The sequence below is a fragment of the Microchirus variegatus genome, assembly GCF_963457635.1.
Source record: "Microchirus variegatus genome assembly, chromosome: 3".
NCBI classification, from domain to species: Eukaryota; Metazoa; Chordata; class Actinopteri; order Pleuronectiformes; family Soleidae; genus Microchirus; species Microchirus variegatus.
This window is the reverse complement of record NC_139804.1, coordinates 30,762,788-30,786,846: the sequence shown is the minus strand read 5'-3', so window position 1 is coordinate 30,786,846 and position 24,059 is coordinate 30,762,788. Positions and strand designations below refer to the sequence as shown.

Below are 24,059 nucleotides of genomic sequence, written 5' to 3'. Positions count from 1 at the left end.
TTGCAATTTTTTTTCCACCTCTCTACTGCACGTCAGAGTCTAATCTATCTGCAACTAAAGTTTCTGAGAGAAACTTAAATCACTTTATAGTTTCATATCAAAATGGTATTCAGTCTGCTAAAATAAGGTCATCCATGCCAATCCAACGATACATGACAAACACATCATGCAACTGGGAACACCTTGACCTAACCACAATCTAAATTTTAGCCCCAAGCTTCATCAATTCCTCAGAAATTAGGTTCTGCCTCATTAGGACCAGGTTTAGGTCTCCACGAGAACTACTGGTTCTGGCAAGGTCACTGTTTATGCCAGAGATGGTCCTAAATAGGTGACAAATACAAATATACACACATACACACTGGAGGAGTCAAAGTCCTGGAAAAACCAAACATGTCGTGCAACTGGGAACAGTGTTGTTGTCTTTGACACTCCACCCACTGGTGAAACATAACCTTTGATATTCAAGGGCCTCTTTTTTGTTATTATATGCTCGGCTCTGTGTCCGTTACAAAACAATAAACATATGTTTCTATAATACAAGAACAACCTGAATGACAACAGCTGTGTGTGAACTGAACACCTACTCATTTCTGCTTGGCCAAGGTGTTCACAAAACACAGCAATTTCAGGATTTCATCTTTATACAATGACAGGAAGGATGACAGGATGACATGAGTCGAGATGCACACTGCCGCCCTGTGGCCATTTACAGGCACTGCATCATCATAATAAAAAAAAACTAAAAACGATTGTGTATAAAGGAAAAATAAAATGTATATTTATTCCAAATGTGTTGACAACTCTGACAACAAAATATCAGCATACACTATTTACTTCCTTAAAAAAAAACTAATCCATCAAATACAAGAACATCTGAAATGAACAAATTGGTGATACATGCAAGAGTGATTTATACCATCACAGTGGAGTCATTATTTTTGCCAACTTTTAAAAACTGAAAATATACAGTTACAAACAGAACATTTTAAATGTTCTAAAAACATCCCAACAGACACAGGTACTAATCTCTAAAAAAATACTGTTTGGGGAGTTTTGCCTTCTTGTTTCTCACCTGAGTGACTGACTGTTTTCCTTCTGAGCATTTAGGACTTTGCTACAGACTTTAGAAGTGAATTTTTCAGGTAAGTACACAGTTGGTTCATCAGGTCTTTGCTCTGACCCTCGACCCAGTGCATCTCAACCACAACATCACTCGCCTCCAGCATCACATTCAGCAGACACTTGAACAGGAAGTGTTTGACTGTGCTGGGGCTCTGTGCTCTCTTCTCAGGAGGGTCACACGCCACAGCCGACGCTACACTGGAGCCTGTGAACTCCATGTCCACATCGGCACTGGTCAACTCTTTACAGACTTCTTTTTCTTCTCCCCTTGTGCTCTCCGTTACGTCTTTGTTTGCTACATTTGTGGAGGAACCATTGTCGACAGCCACCTCAGGCTGCAGCTGCAGCTGCTGTTTCTCTCCTGGCTCCTGTGCAGATGTGACTTTGTTGTGGGTGCCATCTTTATGAATGTGACTGTTCTGTGTGGAAGCTGGTGGGGTTACAGTCGGAGCAGCTGAGGCCGCCCTGGTTTGAGAGCCGCCTCTAACAACGTGCGGCGCTCTGGGAAGCTCACGCAACTGACGATTCTGTTCGCGACGTTTCTGACGACCGTGGATCCAAGTGTTCTCCACGGCCGTCACAAAGAGACTCTGCTCCTGCCGTTTGCAGGGGAGACGTTTGTGCAGCGCCTGTTGGGCAAAACACAGACATACATTTAGGTGGGACTTTGTGATTGATGGCAACTCTATTCAGAAAAAAAACCACAGAGGGGTGGTTTAAGCTGATCTGTGTTCATGTAAACAGCTGTTGCAATCATTAGTTAGTGGTTTGGGTTATCACATGTCTGCTGTATGTAAACATAGCTGACCTTTACCCCACTACTCCCATTTTTGTGTGTGTTATAAAGAATGACAACTACGCTGCCTGTACCTCACGTGCTGGTTTCACCCCGACTTCACAAAATATTTATTATCACTGAGTAGCAGTGTTTAGGACAGCCAAACTGACCATTTAAGCTGTTTTCACATTTTCTGGAGTTAACTGTTCAGACGTGACAAATAGCAGCAGGAGATTATGGTAAGATGTGTTCACAATAGCAGTGACATTTGCAGAATGGGTGTTGTCACATGGACTTACTTGGACATTTTTGCAAACTTTGGCACAAGAGCTGGACAATTTCAGTAAAATGTACAGACATCAGGCGTGTTTTCTAATGTTACACCTCTGGACAGAGTTTACCCTCAGGTCAGTGAGTGTCCTCTCCAGCAGAGCGGTGATACTGTCCACAGGGCTGCAGGCGGTGCAGCCGATCGCTAAGGCTTTCACCTGGAGCTCCTTCAGTCCCGCCTCTGGCAGTGTGAACGACAGAGGTTTCCGTGACTTCTCCAGTTTACGCTTCTTACTGGGAGGAGACTGTGGAGGAGCCAGAGAGAAAGAATCAATGATCTGTAAGCAGATTATTAAGAATGTGTGACACAAAAAAGACACAAGACAACCGTTTCATTTATCCAGTCAGAGGACCACAGATACTTAGTTTAACAAACACACACACTCACACAATCTAATCTTATCCATCACAACTAAATACACCTAACCCGGACCTTCGCCCTAAACCTAACCCATACATAATTCTAACCCTAGAACCAAGTCTTAACCCTCAACATTCTCTTGGAATTTGTTAGGACCAAAATAGCAAATTGTTCATTTTTACCACATATCACCAAGCTGAGTGTCAGCTCAATGCATCGTCTTAAATATAGCTACTGCCAGCAGCAGTTGCCAATTAGCAGCCATTCTGCCAACAGTCTGCTGACATGTAAAATTCCCCCGACAAGAAATCCCTGATATCTCCAACTCGGATCTGAGAGCCAGACATACAGCCACAACAGCATAAAGAAGCATTTTTCACAGACTGAAGAACAAGGAGTCCTGCAGCAGATGGTGTGTGACTCCCACTGAGGTCTGATCTCAGCATCATGGGAGTCAGCGTGAGATCATGTGAAGAGAGAGAGAAAAAAGATCGACGGCCTTCGACAGCCTGAATCCTCAAAGGAACTGAGACAAGAAGCACTTACTAAACTCCTCAGTATAATACACTGTATGCATAAGAAGCTTTTAAACCTTTGCTCTGTCTCTTTAAAATCGAATGAAGCACTTCTCTTTATGAGTATCTGTTGTCAAACAGTTCTATCAATGGGAGAAATCAACTGACGTGTTCAGTGCACACCACAAGAGGGCGCTCAAACCACATAAGATCCGATCTGAACCTGCAGTGAAGTAAACAGTTCCTTTTTCTCTTAATTCTCTCTGATGCTACGCTGTAATGGCGGTCGAGGTCATTACTCACGAGTGTCTAAATTAAGCTGATACACTGCAGCCAGTATATTCAATGCTGCACTAGTGCATCACTGCAGGCTGAGTGGAAGTGGGGAGACAGTGGTGCTGCAGCTGCAGCAGCAGCAGCAGCAGCAGCAGACAGCATGGCCGACTGACCTACAAACAGTTAAAGGAAGGATCAGCCTTTGACCTTCACACTGCTGCAGCCATGTGGAGTCAAATTTTGATTACTCATTTAATTGAATGCATCAGTGCAAGGCCTCATCATCTGTTTCAAGGCAATTTATTCCATACATATTTGTTTTTTTATTTCTATAATGCTATAATAATATTTTGTATAACATATGGAATAATAAATAAATATACTTTGCAAAAAGAAGCTGCAAATGTGACTACCAGTATAAACTCTTTCAGTCTATTTTTAGTTAATATTATGGCCCATGAAAATACATGTTTAGAGAAGGCGGACATATTTAATCAGCGCACTAACACTGGACACTGCTTTGTCCAACTGCTTGTTAGTGTTTCTTTTATTTCTTATCTTTGCTCACAGAGGTCTCTCCTCCATTTTCTCTGCACTCCGAAAGCCCAGCAGCTCAATGCAGAAGGAAAGGAAATCAATAAAATCCATCAAGCCAAACATGTGTGTTTGTACCAAGCATCCTTGACACATATTCTTGCGCTAATACACTGGTTTATAAATACGTGCACACACACACACACACACACGGAAAGAGAGAGTGTCAACATGAGATTCTTAGACAAAGAGCATGAAACCCACGTGTGCAGTTTTAGACCCACACCTCTCAACTGAATCACATCCTTTTCAGACACACTTTCACTCCATTATTAAACCCCATTAACACTACACACTCACACTCTCACACACACACACACAAACACATGTGCACACATACATACAGGATTGTGCAGCTGCTCTTCTTAGAACATTGCATTGAGTTCCATTCATTTGGGCAGCCTAAACAAAATCTTAACCAGCTCCTCAGAAATAAAGGTTCTTTGGTCTCTTTGTGGACTATTGGTTCTGACAAGGTCAGCGTTCATGCCAGAAAAAGGTCCTAAAAAGGTAACAAATATAAGTACACACACACACACCTCACCACTACAGACAATCAAGAAAGATGATACCCTCACAATGAAAGCTGGACCAAAATGTGAAAACAAAGCACAGTAGAAGCCTACAGATTCAGCAACAGCTGTTCTCTCCACATGACATTAAGTCATCTAGCTTGACCTTCTGAGTGAGCGCGCACACACACACACACACACACACACACACACACACACACACACACACACACACACACACACACAAATCAAAATTCTGCCGATTTCACCTTCAGGCAAACACCATGAATCATACTCTGATCACCTTCTCTCCTCCCAGCACCCATTTTCCTTTTTGTGAAGTCCCAATTCCCCTTGTGAACCTCCTCCTGCCAGAGGCCTGTACGAGCAGCAGAGGCAGCAGGAGTCTGCCCCAGGGCTCAGATAAAGCCTTCTGTCTACGACTTCTTTCATTCTGTCTGCATGTTCACGTCTCTATCCTCCTCCTTTGTCTCTTTTTTTACTCTTGTTTTTCCTTTACCAAAATCCATCATCTTTCCTGATGGGCAACAAGAAGCCAGAATAAATTGAATGTGATTTTATTTCTCCATTATTTATGTCTCGACTGTGCAGCAAATATGCAGTGAGTCAGCATTTATTTATTTTTACTTTTGCCCCATGTGACAGCTGAGATTGGCACCAGCAACCCTCATGTGGAGGATAATGCAGTAGAGTAGGTGGAAGTAGAAGAAAAGGAGAGGTCATAACAGTGCCAGTGGTTTGTAGTCTGACCTGGTAAGAACAGTTAAGTAGGTCACAGCTGGATGCATGTCAGCATGTCACATATGTTATGATCTATATGTAACATTCATGAGCCAACCCTGCCATTTTCCTACATTACTGCAAACGCCAACAGGAGGAGCCCATGCATGCAGACAGAATTAGGCAGTCAACCATGCAAGGAATTACACATGCAGGGACTACTGTCATGTAAACGCCCACAGTCTAGTCTCCATGACTTCAGAGGTCACTGCATTGACTTACATTCATTTCCTCGAGACTTACTAAACTACAATCGGCCTAACACTAACCTCATCCTAACCATAAAACATGTCTTCACCTTAAAATGTAATCATTCATGTTATGGAGACTTGTTTTTGTCCCCATAAGGTAGACAAGTCCCCACAATGAGACTGTGTAAACAGATGTAGGTCCCCACAACATGAGTAATACCTGGAACACACACACACACAGAAATGACAGTGGATCTGGGTGAAAGTGGAGGAGGAGGAGGAGAAAATGTAGGCCAATCTTTCTGCTCAACCGCTTTTATGCTGAAGGGTCCAAAACACAAATGGTCATCATCGCACACATACTGAACATAACATGTACATTTATACACACAGCCTGTCCTGCACCTGCTGACCAAGTCCACCTTACTTCATTTAGTGCAGAATCATTCTCAGTCTCGGTCTGTGACACGTTTGACTCTTTGGGCCAATTTTAAATGAATCCTTACTACTTCTTACCGCCCACATAAGACGTTTGTAGAGTGCGTGTGCCCACAGTTGTGACCTGGCAACTGTTGCCTGGCTACAGTGTGTTAAAATCACATCCCCCGAGGCATGAATAAGTGCTGCTAATGGAAAGGGGCTGCAGGGAAAGAGGATACAGCGTGGAGCGAGGTGAGAGGACAGAGCGGGACAGAGGCAGTACATTATTAAGGAGGTCTTGGAAACCGCCACTAGCACGAGAAGAGCAGCTCAAGGAGTAAAATGACCAATACTGATGAGATCACTTCCTCGGGCAGCATCAATATGTTGTAAACGGTGCTGAACGTCTCAGACATTATGACTGGAAAAAAAACAATCTGTTGAGTCTATCATAGACCGTAGGTTCTTTTACAGCACCGACTTACCGGAACGATCACATCATCGTAGAAACTCCAGGCCAGCGCCCACCGCATGGTCCGTCCCTGACAAAATTCTGTGTGTGTCACTTTTGGCACCTGAGCAAATAAAGGGACAAAGAATCAGAGCCTGAAATTAGCAGCAGAATGATGACAGGTGCATGTGATAAGTGACACGTGATACCAATGGAATCGAAGAAGAAACCGATCACACATTTGGTCAAAAATGTGATTCCCCTTTTCTGTCATACCGTTTACTCAAAGGTGAAAACTGCCCGTCTCTAATTGTGGGTGAGGAAAATAGAGAGCATGCAATCTCTGATGTGACAAGGATGTGTCTGTGCTGTGAAAACCCCTTGCGCTAACAGAGCACTTTGACAGTCTCTGAGGACTGCTTCAGAAAATAAGAGAAGAGCCAAAAGGTCAAACAGCTCAGTTCCCGAGGCAGGTTTTTCCCAATTTAAAAACACAAGGAGAAACTGGAGAGAAAAACAAATAACATGTGATGAACGCATTAGCATATTAACTAGGCTGAGTTTCTGTTTACAGGCACTTTAAAAGGAGGCAGGAGGACACTCCTTCCTGGACATCAGCCAGGGCTGCACTCACTGGGATGAGCAGCAGAGTTAAACCTCTAGAGGGGGTTTTGAGGGAGGGCAGGTGCAGGGGGGCATGTGACTGGCCTGGGATGTGAGGTCTGTGGCAGTCAAGAATCATGGGCTGGGCTATTTGCTACGCTAATGACACCAATGCATGTAAGCAGTCAACAGAAATCAGCTCATTCGCAGCTCTATTCAGACACTGCTTTGGAGGTGTATCAGAAAGAGCTGATTCATTACAGATTTCCCGGAGTATGTGCTCACTCTACACTGTGACAGCAGTCTATGTCCGACATCAATAATCAGTCCCAGAGGAGTTTTGGTTTGAGATGTGAGGTGAAAATTGTTATAACAAGCCATTATGAAGCAACTGCACAGAGCTGCACACAAAGAACCAAAAAGCTGAGGCTGCTGTGTTCGGGGCCGTTCACATGCACTGTCTAAAAAGTTGTGGAAGACACCAGCGGCGTTTTAAACCAAGGCTCCTGTAGAAAAAAAAAAAAAAAAACTAAACAGAAATGATACCGGCGCTGCTTGCTTCAATGTGCATCCCATTCTTTACTTTCAGATTTGCCACTTTGTCTGAGTTTATTTCAGAGTCTTGGCTCGAGACAAGATTATTAATATCCATCGCACAAAAACAACACTGCATGTGAACGACTCATTGAAAGCTGTGCATGTAGATGTGTGTGACTTTGTTTTGGGTCTCACCCCTTGCTTCCTCAGCTCCTCTTTCAAAGGTGCCAGGCTGCACTTCTTCCCCAGCATGCAGCTGTACCACCTGCAGAAAGAGGGATCCACATTAACCAGCTGTATGTGTGTGTATGTGTGCGTGTGCGTGTGTGTGTGTGTGTGTGTGTGTGTGTGTGTGTGTGTGTGTGTGTGTGTGTGTGTGTGTGTGTGTGTGTGTGTGTGTGTGTGTGTGTGTGTGTGTGTGTCAGACTGTGCAGAGATCAAACGAGCTGAAACAGGCTTCAGGGAGCAACATAAAGACAAAAATGAAACAAGAGCTGGAAAAACATCGGTGTACGCGCAGTCCACAGCCGAGTAAAGAAGGTTTTGAAGTCATCCCAGGGTAAAGATCTGATCAATAAACTCTGCTGTGCAATGAAGAAATGAGGTTGCTCTTGAACACTGAGCAGTGGAGTTCAGCCCGGAAAGATGGAGGGAAGATAAATACATCAGGGAGTCAGATGAACGGGAAACAAAGAGTCTCCAGTTTCAAAAAAAAAAAAAAAAGCTCTGGGTCTGATAAATTGCAGTAAATTCTAATTAAATATAATCCCATGGACTTTGTTCAGTGGCTTTAAATTAAGCAATATATGCCAACTTTTATGGGTGTATTTGATTTTCTTAGTTTAAACTGATTTAAAATTCAAAATGCTAATTCCTCAACTGAATTACAATATTGAGTTTAAATATCACAGAAAAAAGCATTTTGCTTATTAGGCTACATCATGTGAAAGTTGCTATAGAGACTACTACAGCGGACATGCATTATTACAAGGGTGAAAACAAATAGTTAATATGAAAATCTATTTTAATTTAATAGAATAATTGATAATAATGAATTGCCTTTCTCAGACGTAAGAAAAGAAATCTGGTATATTTTGATATGAAGGTTTCACTATCAACAAAACAAAACACATGTAAGAAAATTTAGAAGAGCATTTCTGAAAGAAACCATTTAACACAGCATTCAAGTAATTCACCACAAAGCTGCATTCACATTCAACTCAATAACATGACACCTTAAAACTGTGTAAACTCGTGACTGACGGTATGAAAGGGCACTGAAATGAAAATCAGGTTTGGGGGGTGTGAGGGTGCCCAGAAGGGTGAAGGGAGCAACACGTCAGCTTCTGTTGCCAAAAATGAAATATTGAACAGCTCTAATATTCACAGATGTTCCCCCACTTTACAACACAGTGGGGAGGAACACCCAGAAGAGCTCCTGAATAGCCTCCTCCAACACACAGCAGTTTAAAAATCCTGAAGTATGCAGCTGCATTAGCATCTATATTCAGTCCTCTCTCTCTCTTCACATGTTTCTGAAGCAAAGATATGTGATTACTAGCTTATAACCAGAGAAGGGTGAATTTTCATATCAATGGAATGATAAATGAGGAGCGTTAACTCATTTCTAACTGTGGTTTGGGGTGTTTGCATATGTGTTACACCAGGAAGTGACTGGGGAGAAGAGGGGGGGGGGGGGGGGATGAGCAGGGCGCCATGGTGGAGCATCTCTAAGGACTAAACGGACATGCTGGCAGTGTTTCCATGGACACCTGGTGGCTCTGGTGTCCCAGAATGCTTTGTGGAGTGACAGCCAGCTATGGTCGGTTAGGCCCAAGCGTCAAACCTGTTATATGAGACTACGTTCATTCTCACTTTCTAGAGTCAGAGAGCAAGAGCAGGCAGGTGTTAACATCAGTCCCTCTAAAGGCTGTTGATCTGTCTACTGAAGTATAACAAAAACAAACGCGCACACACAGACACACAATGACACAAGCCAAGCAGGTGTGGCATGTCTAATTAGTTTTAATAGCACCATTCTGCGGCTCCCTCTACCCGTGTCTCACTGGCTGCCCCAGTGACAACCCTGTTAAAGGGGGAGGGTAATGTGACAGCCACTGGACACGCCCCCCCACGCATCCACCCAAGCACAGCTGCTCCCTGTTTGCTCCTGAATACAGTGCAGCGCGAGAGTGTGTGCCAACATTTTTTGAACCAACTGTGGGTGACGGCTCCATCAGTGCCGCGACCCATCTGCCCATTTGGTGCCTCCCCTTCACTGCAGTGCTCAGTGGCCATTTAAACTTAGCACAGCCTCTGCAGAAAGAACATCATCCATCTGCTGATTTAAATCTGCAGCTCTACAGGCTTCAGGACTGAATCTGTTTTTTTAATTTTTTTTTACGACTGAGAAAAATAAAGTTTGAGTCCTGCTCTTTTCCTCACCGCAGGCGTTTCTTGAGCTGCAGACTGTCATGAATGATCCTCTTGACAAACTCCAGTTCTCCACCCTCTGCCATGATCTCCGTCACCCCGCCTGTGTTCACTGAACTGGGAGGAGGTCGGCGTGAGTTCCTGGAGTTTACGCCCTGAAGAGAGTAACAAGAGAGAGATTAAGACACAATCTTATTAGAGGCAGTTACTATTGTTTATCTTCACTGGTCCATCGACAAGTGATGTTCACAGGAGGTCTAAAAACGTGAGTTGAAATGTTCAAGAATAAAAAAGAAGCAGTGAGCGATGTGTGCTGGACAAACACTTACCATTGCTTCTAGCTGGTTGGCAAAGAAAGGAGGGTTGCACATGCAGAAGTCATATATGATCTCTGTCTCCTCTTTCAAGGCGTCCATCAATAAAGTCTTCTGAGGAACTTTGACAACTGGGAACATACAAGAAACATGTATGATATGAGAAATGTGTAACTTGAATGATTTTGCTAGTCAAAGTGTCAAACTGTCCTAAATCTCACAATCCACAAAGACACGATAAGAATAGGGCATGAAATGAAACACAAAGCTGTGTCTGTCTGATGTACCAAAGGCCAGTTTTCCATCCAAATTCAATTAAACCGTTCACAACATTTGGATGAGAACCATGTACAGAGTTTTCTGGCTTTGTGTCATTTCACAATGAGGTGACTCACAACAAATTGTTTTGTTGATCACTGCAGATGGTCAGTGATCTAAAAATCAATCTTAAATGTATAAACCCAGGGCATTTAGTTACACATGCACATACATAGTTTTTTTTTTTGTCCTTACAGAAAGTCCAAAAACTAAGAATTTTCAATTGTAATAAAAACATACACCAAAGAAAATCCTGGTGATTTAGACTTTGTCATATAAACGTGAACTGTTGTATCTTGATTATTGAACTTTTGGAAACAAAATCTCATAATTGTCTTATTACAAAGTAGACACTTTGAGAGTAGCGTCTTCTTCAATCTTGATCTGCTATGGACAAAGGTCAATCACAGTGTAACTAAAGCCCTAAACCAAGTTTTTAAAGTGAAAAACGGTGTATATGCGAATCTCGTAATGTTATTTACTGATCCAGGTATTGAAATTATACATGATTTTACATGATAATTTTTTAGCTTTCTTAGTCCATGCTTACATCACTGGTACACACGTTCACATTTAAAAGCCTGTCTCACTCAGCAACTGGTTAGTCAGCTGCAATTCGGTATAGGATTTCACTACTAGAAATTCTGCTCGCCACTCTCCCTCACACAGCTCTTCGCCCATTTCTTGGCATTTTTTATTTTATTATTTTTAAATCAGGCATTGTGTGTAGACAGCCGAGATAGAAGAGGAGGTTTAGTTACCTTTTAACTTGTCCACTGTCACAGTCTTCATAACTCGTCCCAACTGTTACTCGTTTTAAAATGTATAGTTGTCTGCATTTGCTACTTGAACCCAAACTGTCTGCAGTTCAAGAGAAGCTACACCATCACCCAGTAGGTGACACAATATACATACAGCACACTGAGACGGCGTCTTTACCTTTAATGAGTTCAGACAGGTTGTTCTGCTCCACGTTTTTCGTGGCAAAGTCGAAACAGATGTCGTCCACCTCTGTGGCAAGGAAGTACCAGTCGTTCATTGTGGCTCCCAGCAGGGGGTAAATGCAAGACGCACCAGTACCTGAGGAAACACACACGCACATGGCAGCATGAAAATGATCCGTGTAATCACAATGATGAATGGCTATGACCGAGTGACGAGTATAGAAATATTGTGGACGCTGTGTCTGAGGGGGAAGCGGTCTCCGAACGTGCCCCAGTGGTTCTTAAAAGCATTTTCTTTACTTAGTGACCATAATGGTCAATAAATGCCAGTTAGAGCAACTATTATTGAATCAATCACATCCACGAAAGAACCACAGCGGCATCATTCAGTCCACGCTCAGACAGAGGTGGCATCAGTTAGTGAAGGAGGCACCCAGTGGTGATTCATCAAGGAGCAGGCAGCTTCAATCTGCTTAGAGAAAGACTCAGGGTCAGCCATCAGTGACCAGAGGCTCTAACAACAACACACACACACACACATACACACAAGCAGCTATTCATCTGAAAGGCAGCACAGCAAACATGCTGTGACATGTGGAAAGGGAATTGGCTGGTACATACTGGGAACAATGACGGTGACTGGGCTCATACCAGCTGTTTGCACCAACTGATATTTTGTGCGTGTTTCTGAGCTAACCACATCAAGAATTAATAAGAACAGAAGTCCCAAGTCAAATGAACGCCAAGCCAATGACATTTCTATTTCCCCCCTCTGCACTCAATGTCAAACATATCAATCCCAATGATTAAACAACATATGTGTTTTTCTCTCCTTGTTACATTTTTCCTTGAAGATGCGGAACAGTCTCTTTAAACAAATTAAAACAGTAAATCCATAATGTGCCTCTTTAAACTGTCTGTGGAGAGACATTTTAATGGCAGGTGAGCTGTGGTTAAAACAGAGTGCAGCTGGTTGTTACCACAGGGGTTATCAATGGAGTATTTACACACACATCAGCATTTCTTCAGAAGATGCAGGACTGGCAGAAGACAAAGTCCCAGGGATGCACAAGATTGGACTTTTTGCTGATATCCAATATGCCGATATATTGGGAGAGCTTGGGCCAATAAAATATAATATATGTTTTTCCCTGTGCCCAACTGCAGAGGTAACTTGGTCTCCACTGTAGTGAATTTAACATCATATTTTACGTACACGTTACAGCAGATGTAGATATAAGCTTTTTCTATTGAGCAAACTATATAAACAAAAAATAGATGTAGAGGGCACCAGAATAGAAGTCAAGGAGGTAGTCTATTTAGCCAAGTGTTGTAGCCATTAGTCATATGGGCAGATCTTAGTGTTTTCTGTACATTTTAAAGCCAATATCTGCAGGTACCGACAATTTGCTGACAATATTGTGCATCTCTATAAAGATGCAAAACATAGGTAAAGCCTGTACACTTACTCTAAAAAAAACAAAACCGAAAAATACCTTATAAAATGCCTATGTGGCAGCTTCTAAATTCTCCTCTGTGAGTTTAACAATAATATCATCGGATGACAATGTTAAAATAGTTAAAACACTCAATCAATGTAGTGGCTATAATTTAGTAGCCAAGCTCAAAATTAACATGAATAATAATGATCATACAAAGAACGCCAAAAATACCAAAACAGACAAACAATATGGGAATAAATGAAAAATGACGTGTGGGCCGGATTGAAACAAACAAACTATGAGTGACCATTTAAACTGTCTTTTATATGAAGGACATTCCTTAGCTGTGTTAGATGTCCTCACCACATTAATCTAAGTGATACTCATCACACACACACAACACAAAATGACACCAACAAAAAGGCTGTACCGATGTCAATGCCTCTGCGTGGCCGTTTCTGGCCGTCGATGAGGTCCTCCACCCAGTGGATGTAGTTGAGGCGCAGTGGAACAGTGGGGATGAGGCGCTCCAGAGGAATCTCAATGGTCAAACCAAAGTCCTCCTTCAGCAGCGTGCAGGTCAGCGCTCGTACCGCCTCGGGCTCTTTGAAGTTCACGCTGCAGGTAAAAACAAACATGGCGGAGTGAATTAAACAAAGAGCAAACGCCATCATCCTACAGTGCTTCAAATCAGACAATTACAATGATGACCATATTGAACACAGGAGGAAAACCTATTACTTTCACAGGTGAAAAGTTTCAACTATAATGGTTAATCACACATGTTGTCAATTAAATTTCATACCAAATTTGTTGCATGAATTTAGTGTATTTTCTTACTAATTAAAATGGTTCATGAAATGACATGGGTGACCATAACCGCCTGGTTTTCCTTCTTCACTTTGGGAATATAATCTATTATTATTCTGATAAGAAAGCTGAAGAGAGCTGCAAAATTAAGGCTGAGCATGTATGAAACCTGAACTGAATTCAAACACGTGCTAATCCTCACCAGAGAGGTGACCTGACAGCAATTTACCAAACTGCTCGTAATACAGCACTTCATTAAGCATTATAGCTCTCTACGCTCTCTCAACACACACACACACAGCATCACTTCACAATCATCTGCTAATGACGAAGGAATTCACATTTTCCACACCTTCCTCGTTTTTATTCCCAGTGCTCAGTCCCAGCTCAGCTCCCTCCTCTTGTTCCCCTCGACATGTTTAATGACTGCAGCCGCCACGCGGGCAGCAGCCACGAGCGTGGCAGACAAAGAAAGTGGGTGTGATAGGTATAATTAAAGCTTCGCTGAGCATTTTCGCACCTTGGCAGATGCAATTAGACACGTCCTGGTGAAGCTGGAGTCTAGCACCACCGCACAAGTTTGATATGAGCTTATTCCAGTGGAAAAGAACACAGCATTTACTGCTGCTGTATAGATAGAGGTACAACTCTGTGTTCACAAATCAATTATAGGAACAGCTGAAATGTTGTTTTTACAATCTTCAGCTTTGATAAGCTCCAAGTCTGTGTAATGACTAATAATTAAACGTATTAAATTGAATTAAATCACAGGCTGGATAATGGACCGAGCTGAGTAAAAAGGAGTGAGGCTGTTATGCATCAGGTTACCAATGATATTACTGTATTATACAGTTAAACAGTTAGCTCCGACCAGATCATCATCAGCTGATTGGACGAAGAGCTGAAACTAACGATTATTTTCATTGTCGATTACTTTCATTGTCGATTACTTTCACGATTAATTGATTAATCGTTTGGTCCATAAACTGTCAGAAAATGCTAAAAAATCTGGAAATGACAATGTTCTCAAATGTCTCATTTTGTCCATAAACCAAAATGATTCAGTTTTTCATGATTTCTTTGTTATGTGGAGCAAAGAAACCAGAACATATTCACATTTAAGAAGCTAAAACAGAAATCTTGTTTTAATCATGAAAAAAAGCTTTAAACCAATTAATCGGTTATCAAAATAGTTAACGATGAATTTAGTAGTCGATTAATAATCGCTTCATCGATTAATTGTTTAGGCTCTAATTGGACGAAATCTAAAGCAACTGGCCATAAAATCCTCCTATGTTACAGAGACTCAGGAATAATGTTCATATAACAAACTGAACTCACCAACAACAACAGTACAGACAAAATATTTGCATTAAAAAAAATATTTTGCAGACTGCAAATCATGTTTTGGCATGTGGCGCCACCTACCGCCGTCTACCAATCATTGCAGTCAGTAGAGTCTCAGCTGCAGAGCAACCACAGGTTGCCAGTTAGGTCAGAAAACAAAACCTAAAAGACCTCGGTATTTTGAATTTGAGTGTAGTAACCTTTTTTGGCCACATTCTTACATATGGCACCTTTAATTACACCGACTGTCCGAGGCTATCAACATACACTAGGGCAGCAACCATTACTAAATGAATGGTCTACTATTTTGATAATTGAGGAATCCATTGTTCCGTGTTTTTTCAGCTTCTTAAATGTGAATATTTTCAGGGTTTTTTTGTTCCACGTAACAAAGAAATCATTAAAACTGAATCATTTTGGTATGTGGACAAAACAAGACATTTGAGAACATCGTCATTTCCAGGTTTGGTAAACACAGTTTTCAACATTTTCTGACATTCTCTGTTACCCAAGAGTGTAATTACATGTAATTATGACATGGAAATGTACAAATAAATGTACATAAATTAAGGATAACTGATACCAATATATATATGTTTTTCCCTGCCTCCCACTGCAGAGGTCATTTAGCCTCTTCTGCAGCTGTAGCCCATCTGTTTCAAGCTTCCACATGTTGTGCGTCCACAGATGGTCTTCTTCATAGCTTGGTTGTAACGCGGGGTTATTTCTTGTTGCCTCTCTATAATTTCAGACCAGCCTGGTCATTCTCTTCTGACCTCTGGCATCGACAAGGCATTTTCCTCTGGAGAAATTCCGCTGACTGGATATTCTCTCTCTTTTTCCAGACTATTCTCTGCAAACATCAGAGATGGTTGTGGAGTGGAAATCCCAGTAGATCGGCAGCAGCTACTGAAATATTCAGACCAGCCCTGCTGGCAACAACAACCACGCCATGTTTAAAATCACATAAATCACATTTCATTCCTGTTCTGATGCTCAGATTGGAAATTTGTGCTAATAGGCGCTTGAACAGGTGCATTTAATATAGCACCTGGCGAGTTGTGAGCCAGTATGATTTGGCTGAATGTGTGAGAGAGGAGTAAAAACAAAGACAAACGACAACCTCTTACTCACAGGTGTGCGAGGGACACAAATGGGAAGTGATTTACCTGCAGGGAATAAATCTAAACCCAGTGTCTCATCACCTAATGAATATATATTAGGTTAATGGTCCTGTACAATCAGCTGCTAACAAAGTGTGACCTTCCAGAGGGAAAAACAACAACACCTGGTTTCTCTTAAGATGTAGGACATGTATACAAAAGACCAAGCGGTGAAGGAACTGGCAGGAGCTTTTAGAATTGAATCAGTGATACATTTGCACAACACTCACACCTCCACCAAAAATGAAAGGCAGCCTCTCTCATCTGTCCAGTTCAGTTCTGCCCTCTCTCAGTTTTCCTCAGAGACATCATTAGATAATGATCAATATTCAGAGAGGCAGGCCTCTCAGGCCAGCCCTCTATTTTTAGTTCCAGATGATAGTGTGTGTGTGAGAGAGTAAGTGTGTGCAATACGGCCCAATCGCTCCCATCAGCAGCACTGCAAATGTCTCCATGGCAACCCCACCTACTGAACAAATGAAGAGAGCACGCAAATCCGGCCACGCTGGAGCAATGGCTGATGCCAGACGGAGCGTGAGAGTGCCCGCGTTTTACGCCGCTGCTGCTGCCACGTAGGCGCTCCGCTGCGTGCATACGACACTAACGTGGCTGACGGGAGACGGAGTGGGACAAAGTTTGTGACGAGAGACCAGATGGTGCAGGGATGAAATTAAGATGAGGCAGGAATCAGGAGATCAAAACCTGATTCCAGGTTGCGTGGGCCTGGTGAAAAGGATGAGACGTGACGAAAGAAAGAAAGGGAGGAAGGAGAGAAGGAATCTTTGCCGAGAAGCACAAAAGTCCTTGGCTCCGGGGTTACATAGATGAAGAGAATGACCTTATTAAATAGGATGGGAGTTTACTGCTGAGACAAACAGCTCACTCTCATCTCCACGTTACATGATCAGCAGCAAAGGGCACACACAGCCCACAGAGAAGTGACCTTCAAGGTGCATCTACCTGACTCTAAATGTGCCAGTGAAAGAGTTTGTGCTGATTAGCAAGAACTCTTCTCTCGAGTCAGGAGTTTTTCTTTGAAGACGCCGAGTGAAACACAGCCATTCCTCTGGCACACGAGCACAAACGAGTGCACCACTCAAAATTCATAGACAAGACAAAACTACTTTGAATATTGCTGAGCTCATTCTAGGACATTATGCAAACTCTGCAGATATGCTAATTGTTTACAAACAACCATTATGGTTCCAGCAATTAAGGCTGAAGCTATTACTGTTCCAGATGTTGTGAGCATGTTAATCTAACTATGTATGATTGTATGTATTAGAATTTAAATTTAAATGTAGATTTCCTTGAAACATTCATCATAATTTTCTGAAAGTAAGTTGATATTTGCCTTCAAGTACTGGGATGTTTCCAAAAAGGACCCCCAAAATTTGGCACTACATATTGGGGAAAAATATGTTAAATGTTAAAAAGTGTACTGAAATACATTGTGCATTTCCTCTTGAACTATCAACGAGATACTTATTAAGGTAACACTTTAAGGCCAAAGTATACTTCTCCGACTGCGTATGGTTTATCCAACTGCGTAACCACAGAGACCCCTTGGCGTCGGAGAGAAAAAGACTGTTGTTGTTGTAGCTGAATACCATTGAAAGAGTGGCCGTTTCTCACCTGAAATAAATATTTTCTGAGTAAACATGTGGTTTTTCTATTAAGATATGTCGTATTTATAGTTTGGCAGCAACGTTGTCGGCGGTGATCAGCTCTGCCTCTGTGGACGCTCGGTGCGCACAGTGGCCAGCACAGAGCATCGTTATCTCGGCCTGTCCTGAGCACCAATCACAGCACTAGCCGTCTCCGTTGTCCCTTGACGGAGTGACGGACACTTAAAAATATTTTGTGCAGCCGGAGACGACGGAGAGGTTCTCCGACAGGCTCTCCGGTGACATAATGGGGTCTCCGTAACCTACATAGAGCACTTTACGCAGGAGTATAAATTGGGCTTTAGAATAGGAAACACATATTCACCATTAACTAGGTGCTTACTAACATGCATATGTTGCATACTAGCCCTTTATTAGTAAATATTAAGCACGTATTAACACCTTATGTAGGACAAAGCTTAATTCATGTCGTAATAGAGGTAGAATAAGGTTATGTAGAATAAGGTGTTAATACATGCTTAATGATTACTAATAAAGAGCTAGTATGCGACTTATATCCTTAACTCTTGACAAGGATTATGTTTGTTTGTGACAGTGGATTTGAAGAGTGATAGCGTGATACTCGAACTGAAAACGTACTGACTGCCATTGCCACATGTGAGAAACCATTTTCAGTTAAGAGACTCAATTCAATACAACGGGAGTTGTTACCAAAAGCCTAAACTCAACCCTAATTCAGTTCATAATAAAGTGGATATTAAGAGCATGACAGTGCTTAAGTCACACAAGTAAAGTAAAAGCATGTCCTAGTGACTTTCCCTTATCTCTCTCTCACCAGACATATTAAAGGAAAACTCAGTATGTTAATGACACTGCTGGGATGTCTAGTGAGAGTTATGCAGATAATTATAGGGTTTCATTTATTAGAGTGTGGAGTCAGAGGTCATAATTATTCATTCAACTTTACTGTGCTGCCAAGCACACGCTTAATAATGTAGCGCTGGTGAGAAAGTTGAGCATTTCATCATCTACTGACGATCATCTCCAAACCCATAAATAAATACGACTGCCAAATTAAATGTCAATAGGGCGGTTGCATTTTTAAACATCTATTAATGTTTCCTCCCACTCCTTCCACAAAAACTAAAAAAAACACACACAATATTTGGGGTTTAACTGCTCCTCTCTTCAATTCCTATGACATCCTACTTATTTCTTCTCCAGCTGCCTGTGGTCTGAACTCGACTCTCTGCCTGCTGCTATCACTTCTCTCCACTAACGATCCCTAAATGAGGGGAGGACTTATCTCCCCCGAGGACTGAGCGACTGTCCCCCAAAGATTACCCTCATCCCGTAACTTGCTGCTTAAATACTTAAACACCCAGAGATGAATTCATTGGGGGAATACAAAACCAAGATAATCCTTCCACTGATGGAATGACAGACTGACGGGGAGTGGAGCCAGATTTCTGCAATTGGGTAACAAGACTTTACGCCACATAAAAAAGTAGAAGCAAATCCTGGACATCCATTTTTTATTGTAGGCAAAAACACCGAACTGGCAAATATCCTTAAAACATAAGAAAAGAATGCAGGTTTATACTTGGGTAATGTTATTTAAAAGGTTACTATGGCTGATGCTGATATATGATGCTATTAAGCAAACATAGGCCCAATTAAGCCTACACATTAATTAGTTATTTGTCAATGACCTGGGTCTGTGAAAAATGCTGGTGTTGCTAATAAAGTGCCTGGAGTGTGTAAAACCAGAGTTTTATTTTGACATTAAAAAATTATGCATAATTCACTAATCGTCTAATTCCTACTTGCATATTGGACGTCTATTTCAAACACAACCATCCCATTGTCTGCTGCCAGTTTCATCTGTCAGGGAAGCACAGGCAGACACGGACACCACAGACCGATAATTAACACCTGTCAAAACGAGCCCACGCTCTCACGACGTGCGGCGCGCCAAAAGCGTGATTGACTAGTCGCGTCACAGCCACAAAAGGATCGTCCCACGCCAGTATGTTCACAGATGTTCAGGCTTGCTGCAGTGACACCATTTCTGCATTCATCTGCATCTAGAACACTGACAATGACAAGTGATTTCCTCACCGAAACAGACTGCGGTACCTGTTCTACACAATAGAAACAAAGAGGGAGGGAAAGCGGCGGCGGTCCAACAATAACAGGCATGGAGGTTCCATTGTTTTGACAAAGGTTTGTATTGACTGGGGATTTTGAAGACGAAAAAATTTAAATAAAAAAAAAAGATCATTATCAATATAAACTGATTTCACAGCACTCTTGCCTTTGCAGCAAGAAGACCCAGGGTGGTTGTTTGTCTCTATATGTGGCCCTGTGATGGACAGGCAACCTGTCTTTCACACTATGTCAGCTGAGATTGGTACCAGCGCCCCGCGGCCTTCAAGTAGAGGATGAAGTGGTAGAAAATGAGAGAGTGATTTCATACAGGACCTGTATGGTTCATTGTTTTGTTTTCCATATCTTTTTGGCCTTAGCAAATCAAAAATACACATTTTTACACAGACATTTTACTGATTTCAGTGCTGCGGTAGACGCATCATTTCTCTCAGCTCTATAAGAAGCACACACAACCATCATGAAATACATGACAGGGAGAGGTGGTTCTCCAACTGCACACAGGATACATTGTCGATGGGAACCACATCATGTGTCCTATATAGGGCTGCAGCGATTATGTGATTATCGATTAATCAACTATTTTGATAATCAATTAGGTGGTTTGAGTGTTTTTTTAATTATTAAAACAAGTTCTCTGATTTTCCAGCTTCTTAAGTGAGTATAGTTTCTGTATTTTCTGCTCCATATAACAAAGAAATCATTCAAACTTAGGCATTTTGGTTTGTGGACAAAACAGGACATTTGAGAAGATTATCATTTCCAGATTTGGAAAACAAACAAAACAAAACATTTGTGATTTTCTGAACCTAACAAGTACTCCGATAATGAAAATAATGGTTAGTTGCAGCTCCAGCCCAAACACAGCAAACGGACAGAGAGAGATGTAAGATGAGGTGATGCTCAGGTCGACGTTTCATTCGTCCCTCTGCAGCAGCAGTCATCTTGATCTCACACCGTTTGACGTCAGTGCCACAAATTCCCACCAGACGTATTCCTTCCTTTGTTCACCTGCTTGGTCTTTTTCACACCATGACTTCTCAGCTTCTCATCACAGCTCTCCCCCTCTCTCTCTGTCTCACACACACACACTCACACACACAGTTTGTGTCCAGACTGCATGCGAGGTGAAACTGGAGGATTATTGTTCAGTTTTTGATTGACACACGAAAGCATTTTTTAAATTGGGGGTTCAATTGATCTGTCAATCACACGTGCTATGTGAGGTGTAATGAGTGAAAGCAGCGGCAGCAGCAGCAGCAGCAGCAAACAGAGGCTGGAGTGAAACAGAAAATCTTTTGATGCCCAGTGTTTATGTTTCTTTCCTACTCTTCCTGCTGTTGCCAGAAGAAGCTGACTGAAAACAAAAGATCTGATCAAGTTAGCTGGAACATGAGCACTGCTGAATGGGACAATCGAGGCTGGACTGAAACAGGTTGGCATATGAGTGAAATGGTGTTTTAATATTGTCTCTGCTAAGCAAAGACAATATCTTGAGGACAACTCCGTCAGTGACTTTTCAAGTTATGTTGCTAACCGTCCTTGATGGAGGTCAATTAATCTGCTGCTATAAAAGCCTTCACTCATCTGGTTTTGGATTCAAAGTTCTAGTGCGTAATTTAAATGAAATTCAAACCAACGTCAAATGAGTTCATATAGTGCTGATTAAGCATATCAGCTCCACGTGACTGTCTCTCTCGCACTATAGCAGTGTTTAGATCTACTGTCGTTAAAGGATAAAGGTGAGGAACTCAATATAATATGGAGATAAAATTGACTGGGTTAGAGTCTATTCAAATGTGTAAAGAATAGGTATTGATCAATATTTGCCTGGTCTGCATTTTTTTATGATGACCTAAATCATATTTCACTATCTCTCAGCTGCCTCTCCATGACTCCAGAAAGTAAGCAAATAGTACGACACCAGAGTTCCACTACTTGATGCTGTAGTAGTTTGTAAAACACCACAATCTTTGAGAAAACAAGGAGAGTAAGGCAAGTGAAGCCATCCCTAAGTGAAATACTGCAGTAACTAGCAGAACTGGATAGTGTGTAAACAACGATGGGGTCTGTGAGAAAGTACAGATGCTTGAACAGATGTAGGGCACATTTAAATTGACAGCAGCATGTACTCTGCCTCTTTAATGGAGAAAATATCAAAATGAGTTAACGAGCCGGTTATGTTAACTTCCAGCACTTGAACTGGTGTTGAGCTCAACTCCACACCTTAATTAATAGAAACACCTGGATACTAGAGCAGATGTTTTTGTGTTTATATTCATAAGAGAAGTGGTGTTTAAGCACACCACTCAGAATGGAGACATGCCACTTGGACAAGGGGTTGGTTTTGGCAGCACAAGTCAAACTCTTAAGGACAGATTTAGATCAAATCTTCTGTGAATAAAGGTTATGGCTCTAATAAATGATTAGATACAGTTAAAGATCCAGACGTAATCTTGCAAGAAAGAAGACTTTGATATTTTGTTAATAAGTGTGCTAAACGTGTAATACTGCACTGTTGAAATCTGAATCTTGATTTGTACTGACACTGGGAAACTGAGTGGCTTAAGTTTAACTTTGAGGTTTAATCGTTTTTGTTTATTACTGTTTAAAAAAAAAATTGTTTTTGTTTCTTTTAACATGTTCTGGCATTTCAAAAAAACAAAAAAAATATTTTTGGTCATATGGCTCAGCTATAGATCGAGGATAGAAAACTCACTAAACTACAGTGCAGATACTCCCTGAGACAATATGGTAAAACAAACCAACAGTGTGTGTGTGTGTGTCTTTGTGAGGAGCAAAAATACAAAGTATAAACCATAGGGAGTGACATTTTAGCTGGTCCTCACATTCTATCACCCCTTAAAGGGCTTTTGATGGTTAAGACTTGGTTTAAACACTACCATGTCCATTACCAACCTGGATTAAACTGCTATTCTTCATTCATCCTGAAATGTGTATTTTGTATATTCTACCTCTATGTCACTAAAAGCAGACTACAAAGGTCTAAAAATGCTCTAAAACGAACAGGTCTTCCCACGCCCATCATCATTGAACTTAATGACAAGGCCATTATACACATCCCAATTTTCACAATTCACACATCCACTCAACAAACATCTAGCCCCACTGCCCTCAGGGCGCAGGTACAGGGCATTGAGGCACAGAAGGGCAGAAGCTTCATTCACTCAACCATCAACAACACCCCCCGCTGAGTGTGATCACAAGTGTTTTATGATCAGACAGGTTTTATGTGTCAGAGTGGATATGTGGTGGTGAAGTAGGTTAGGTTTATCATGTGAGGTGTTGTTAAGTCTACTGTTGTTTTGTGTCCAACAAGTGTGAAAAAGAACTTCCCTTTGGAGACATTAAAGTCAAAGTCAAGGGGCTATGGAATGCATTATGTTGATGTGTGTCCTCACAATGCATGTTGTGTAAAAATATGTGTGTGTGTGTGAGTATGTGTACTCACACAGGTCGTCCTGTGAGGCTGGTGTGCACGTGCTGCTGGAAGTCCGGATACTTGGAAGCCAGATAAGTGAAGTCGGGTGGACGGTCTTTGTACCGGTTCCGAGGATGCATAGACTTGTTCAGAGCCATGTTGTTTTCTCAGCCTTGTATTAAGGAAAACCACAAACGTGACGGTTGAGTGACAAAAACATGGCTTTACAACAGATAACAGTCAACCAGAATGCATTGTTTACTTTAACGCACTGCGTTTGCTAAATAAGTCACACGTATTTAATTTCTTCAAACTTAGTTTTTAAAAACTAACGGACTGTTCTGGTGTGGTGAGCTAACTCTGAAGCTAACACATGGCTAACTAACACTACTTCCTGTTTACCTCTAAAGTAGCTTTACGTCGCAGTGACGATGCTTGTTACTTATTATTTCACGCCTGGCGTTGATTTATTTATTCTTGCTTTAACGAACAGAACAGAAAACCATAAACACGACTCACGTTGACCAAACGTTTCCCTTCACTGCAAACTCTCTT

At 41.7% G+C, this 24,059-nt stretch overlaps 1 protein-coding gene across 1 annotated transcript; it reads right to left on the bottom strand.

The window, feature by feature from the left end:
* Nucleotides 1-1,064: 1,064 nt before the first annotated feature.
* mettl16 (methyltransferase 16, N6-methyladenosine) lies at nucleotides 1,065-24,059 on the bottom strand. The gene is made up of 10 exons (XM_083886053.1): nucleotides 24,024-24,059; nucleotides 23,535-23,676; nucleotides 13,376-13,563; nucleotides 11,499-11,639; nucleotides 10,257-10,372; nucleotides 9,940-10,082; nucleotides 7,690-7,759; nucleotides 6,389-6,478; nucleotides 2,305-2,478; nucleotides 1,065-1,754 (listed from the first exon to the last, which is right to left on the bottom strand). Exons 2-10 carry the CDS (start codon nucleotides 23,660-23,662, stop codon nucleotides 1,107-1,109), a joined length of 1,698 nt encoding a protein of 565 aa, XP_083742179.1. The 5' UTR covers nucleotides 23,663-23,676; nucleotides 24,024-24,059; the 3' UTR covers nucleotides 1,065-1,106.

Excerpts from the sequence above, each read along its gene's own strand:
- mettl16 (XM_083886053.1), bottom strand. The coding sequence starts at position 23,662 with ATGGCTCTGAACAAGTCTATGCATCCTCGGAACCGGTACAAAGACCGT. Across the intron at positions 13,564-23,534 it reads AGCCTCACAGGACGACCTGT|CGTGAACTTCAAAGAGCCCG; the intron begins GTGAGTACACAT and ends TTTTACCTGCAG. Across the intron at positions 7,760-9,939 it reads CAGCTCAAGAAACGCCTGCG|GTGGTACAGCTGCATGCTGG; the intron begins GTGAGGAAAAGA and ends CTCTTTCTGCAG.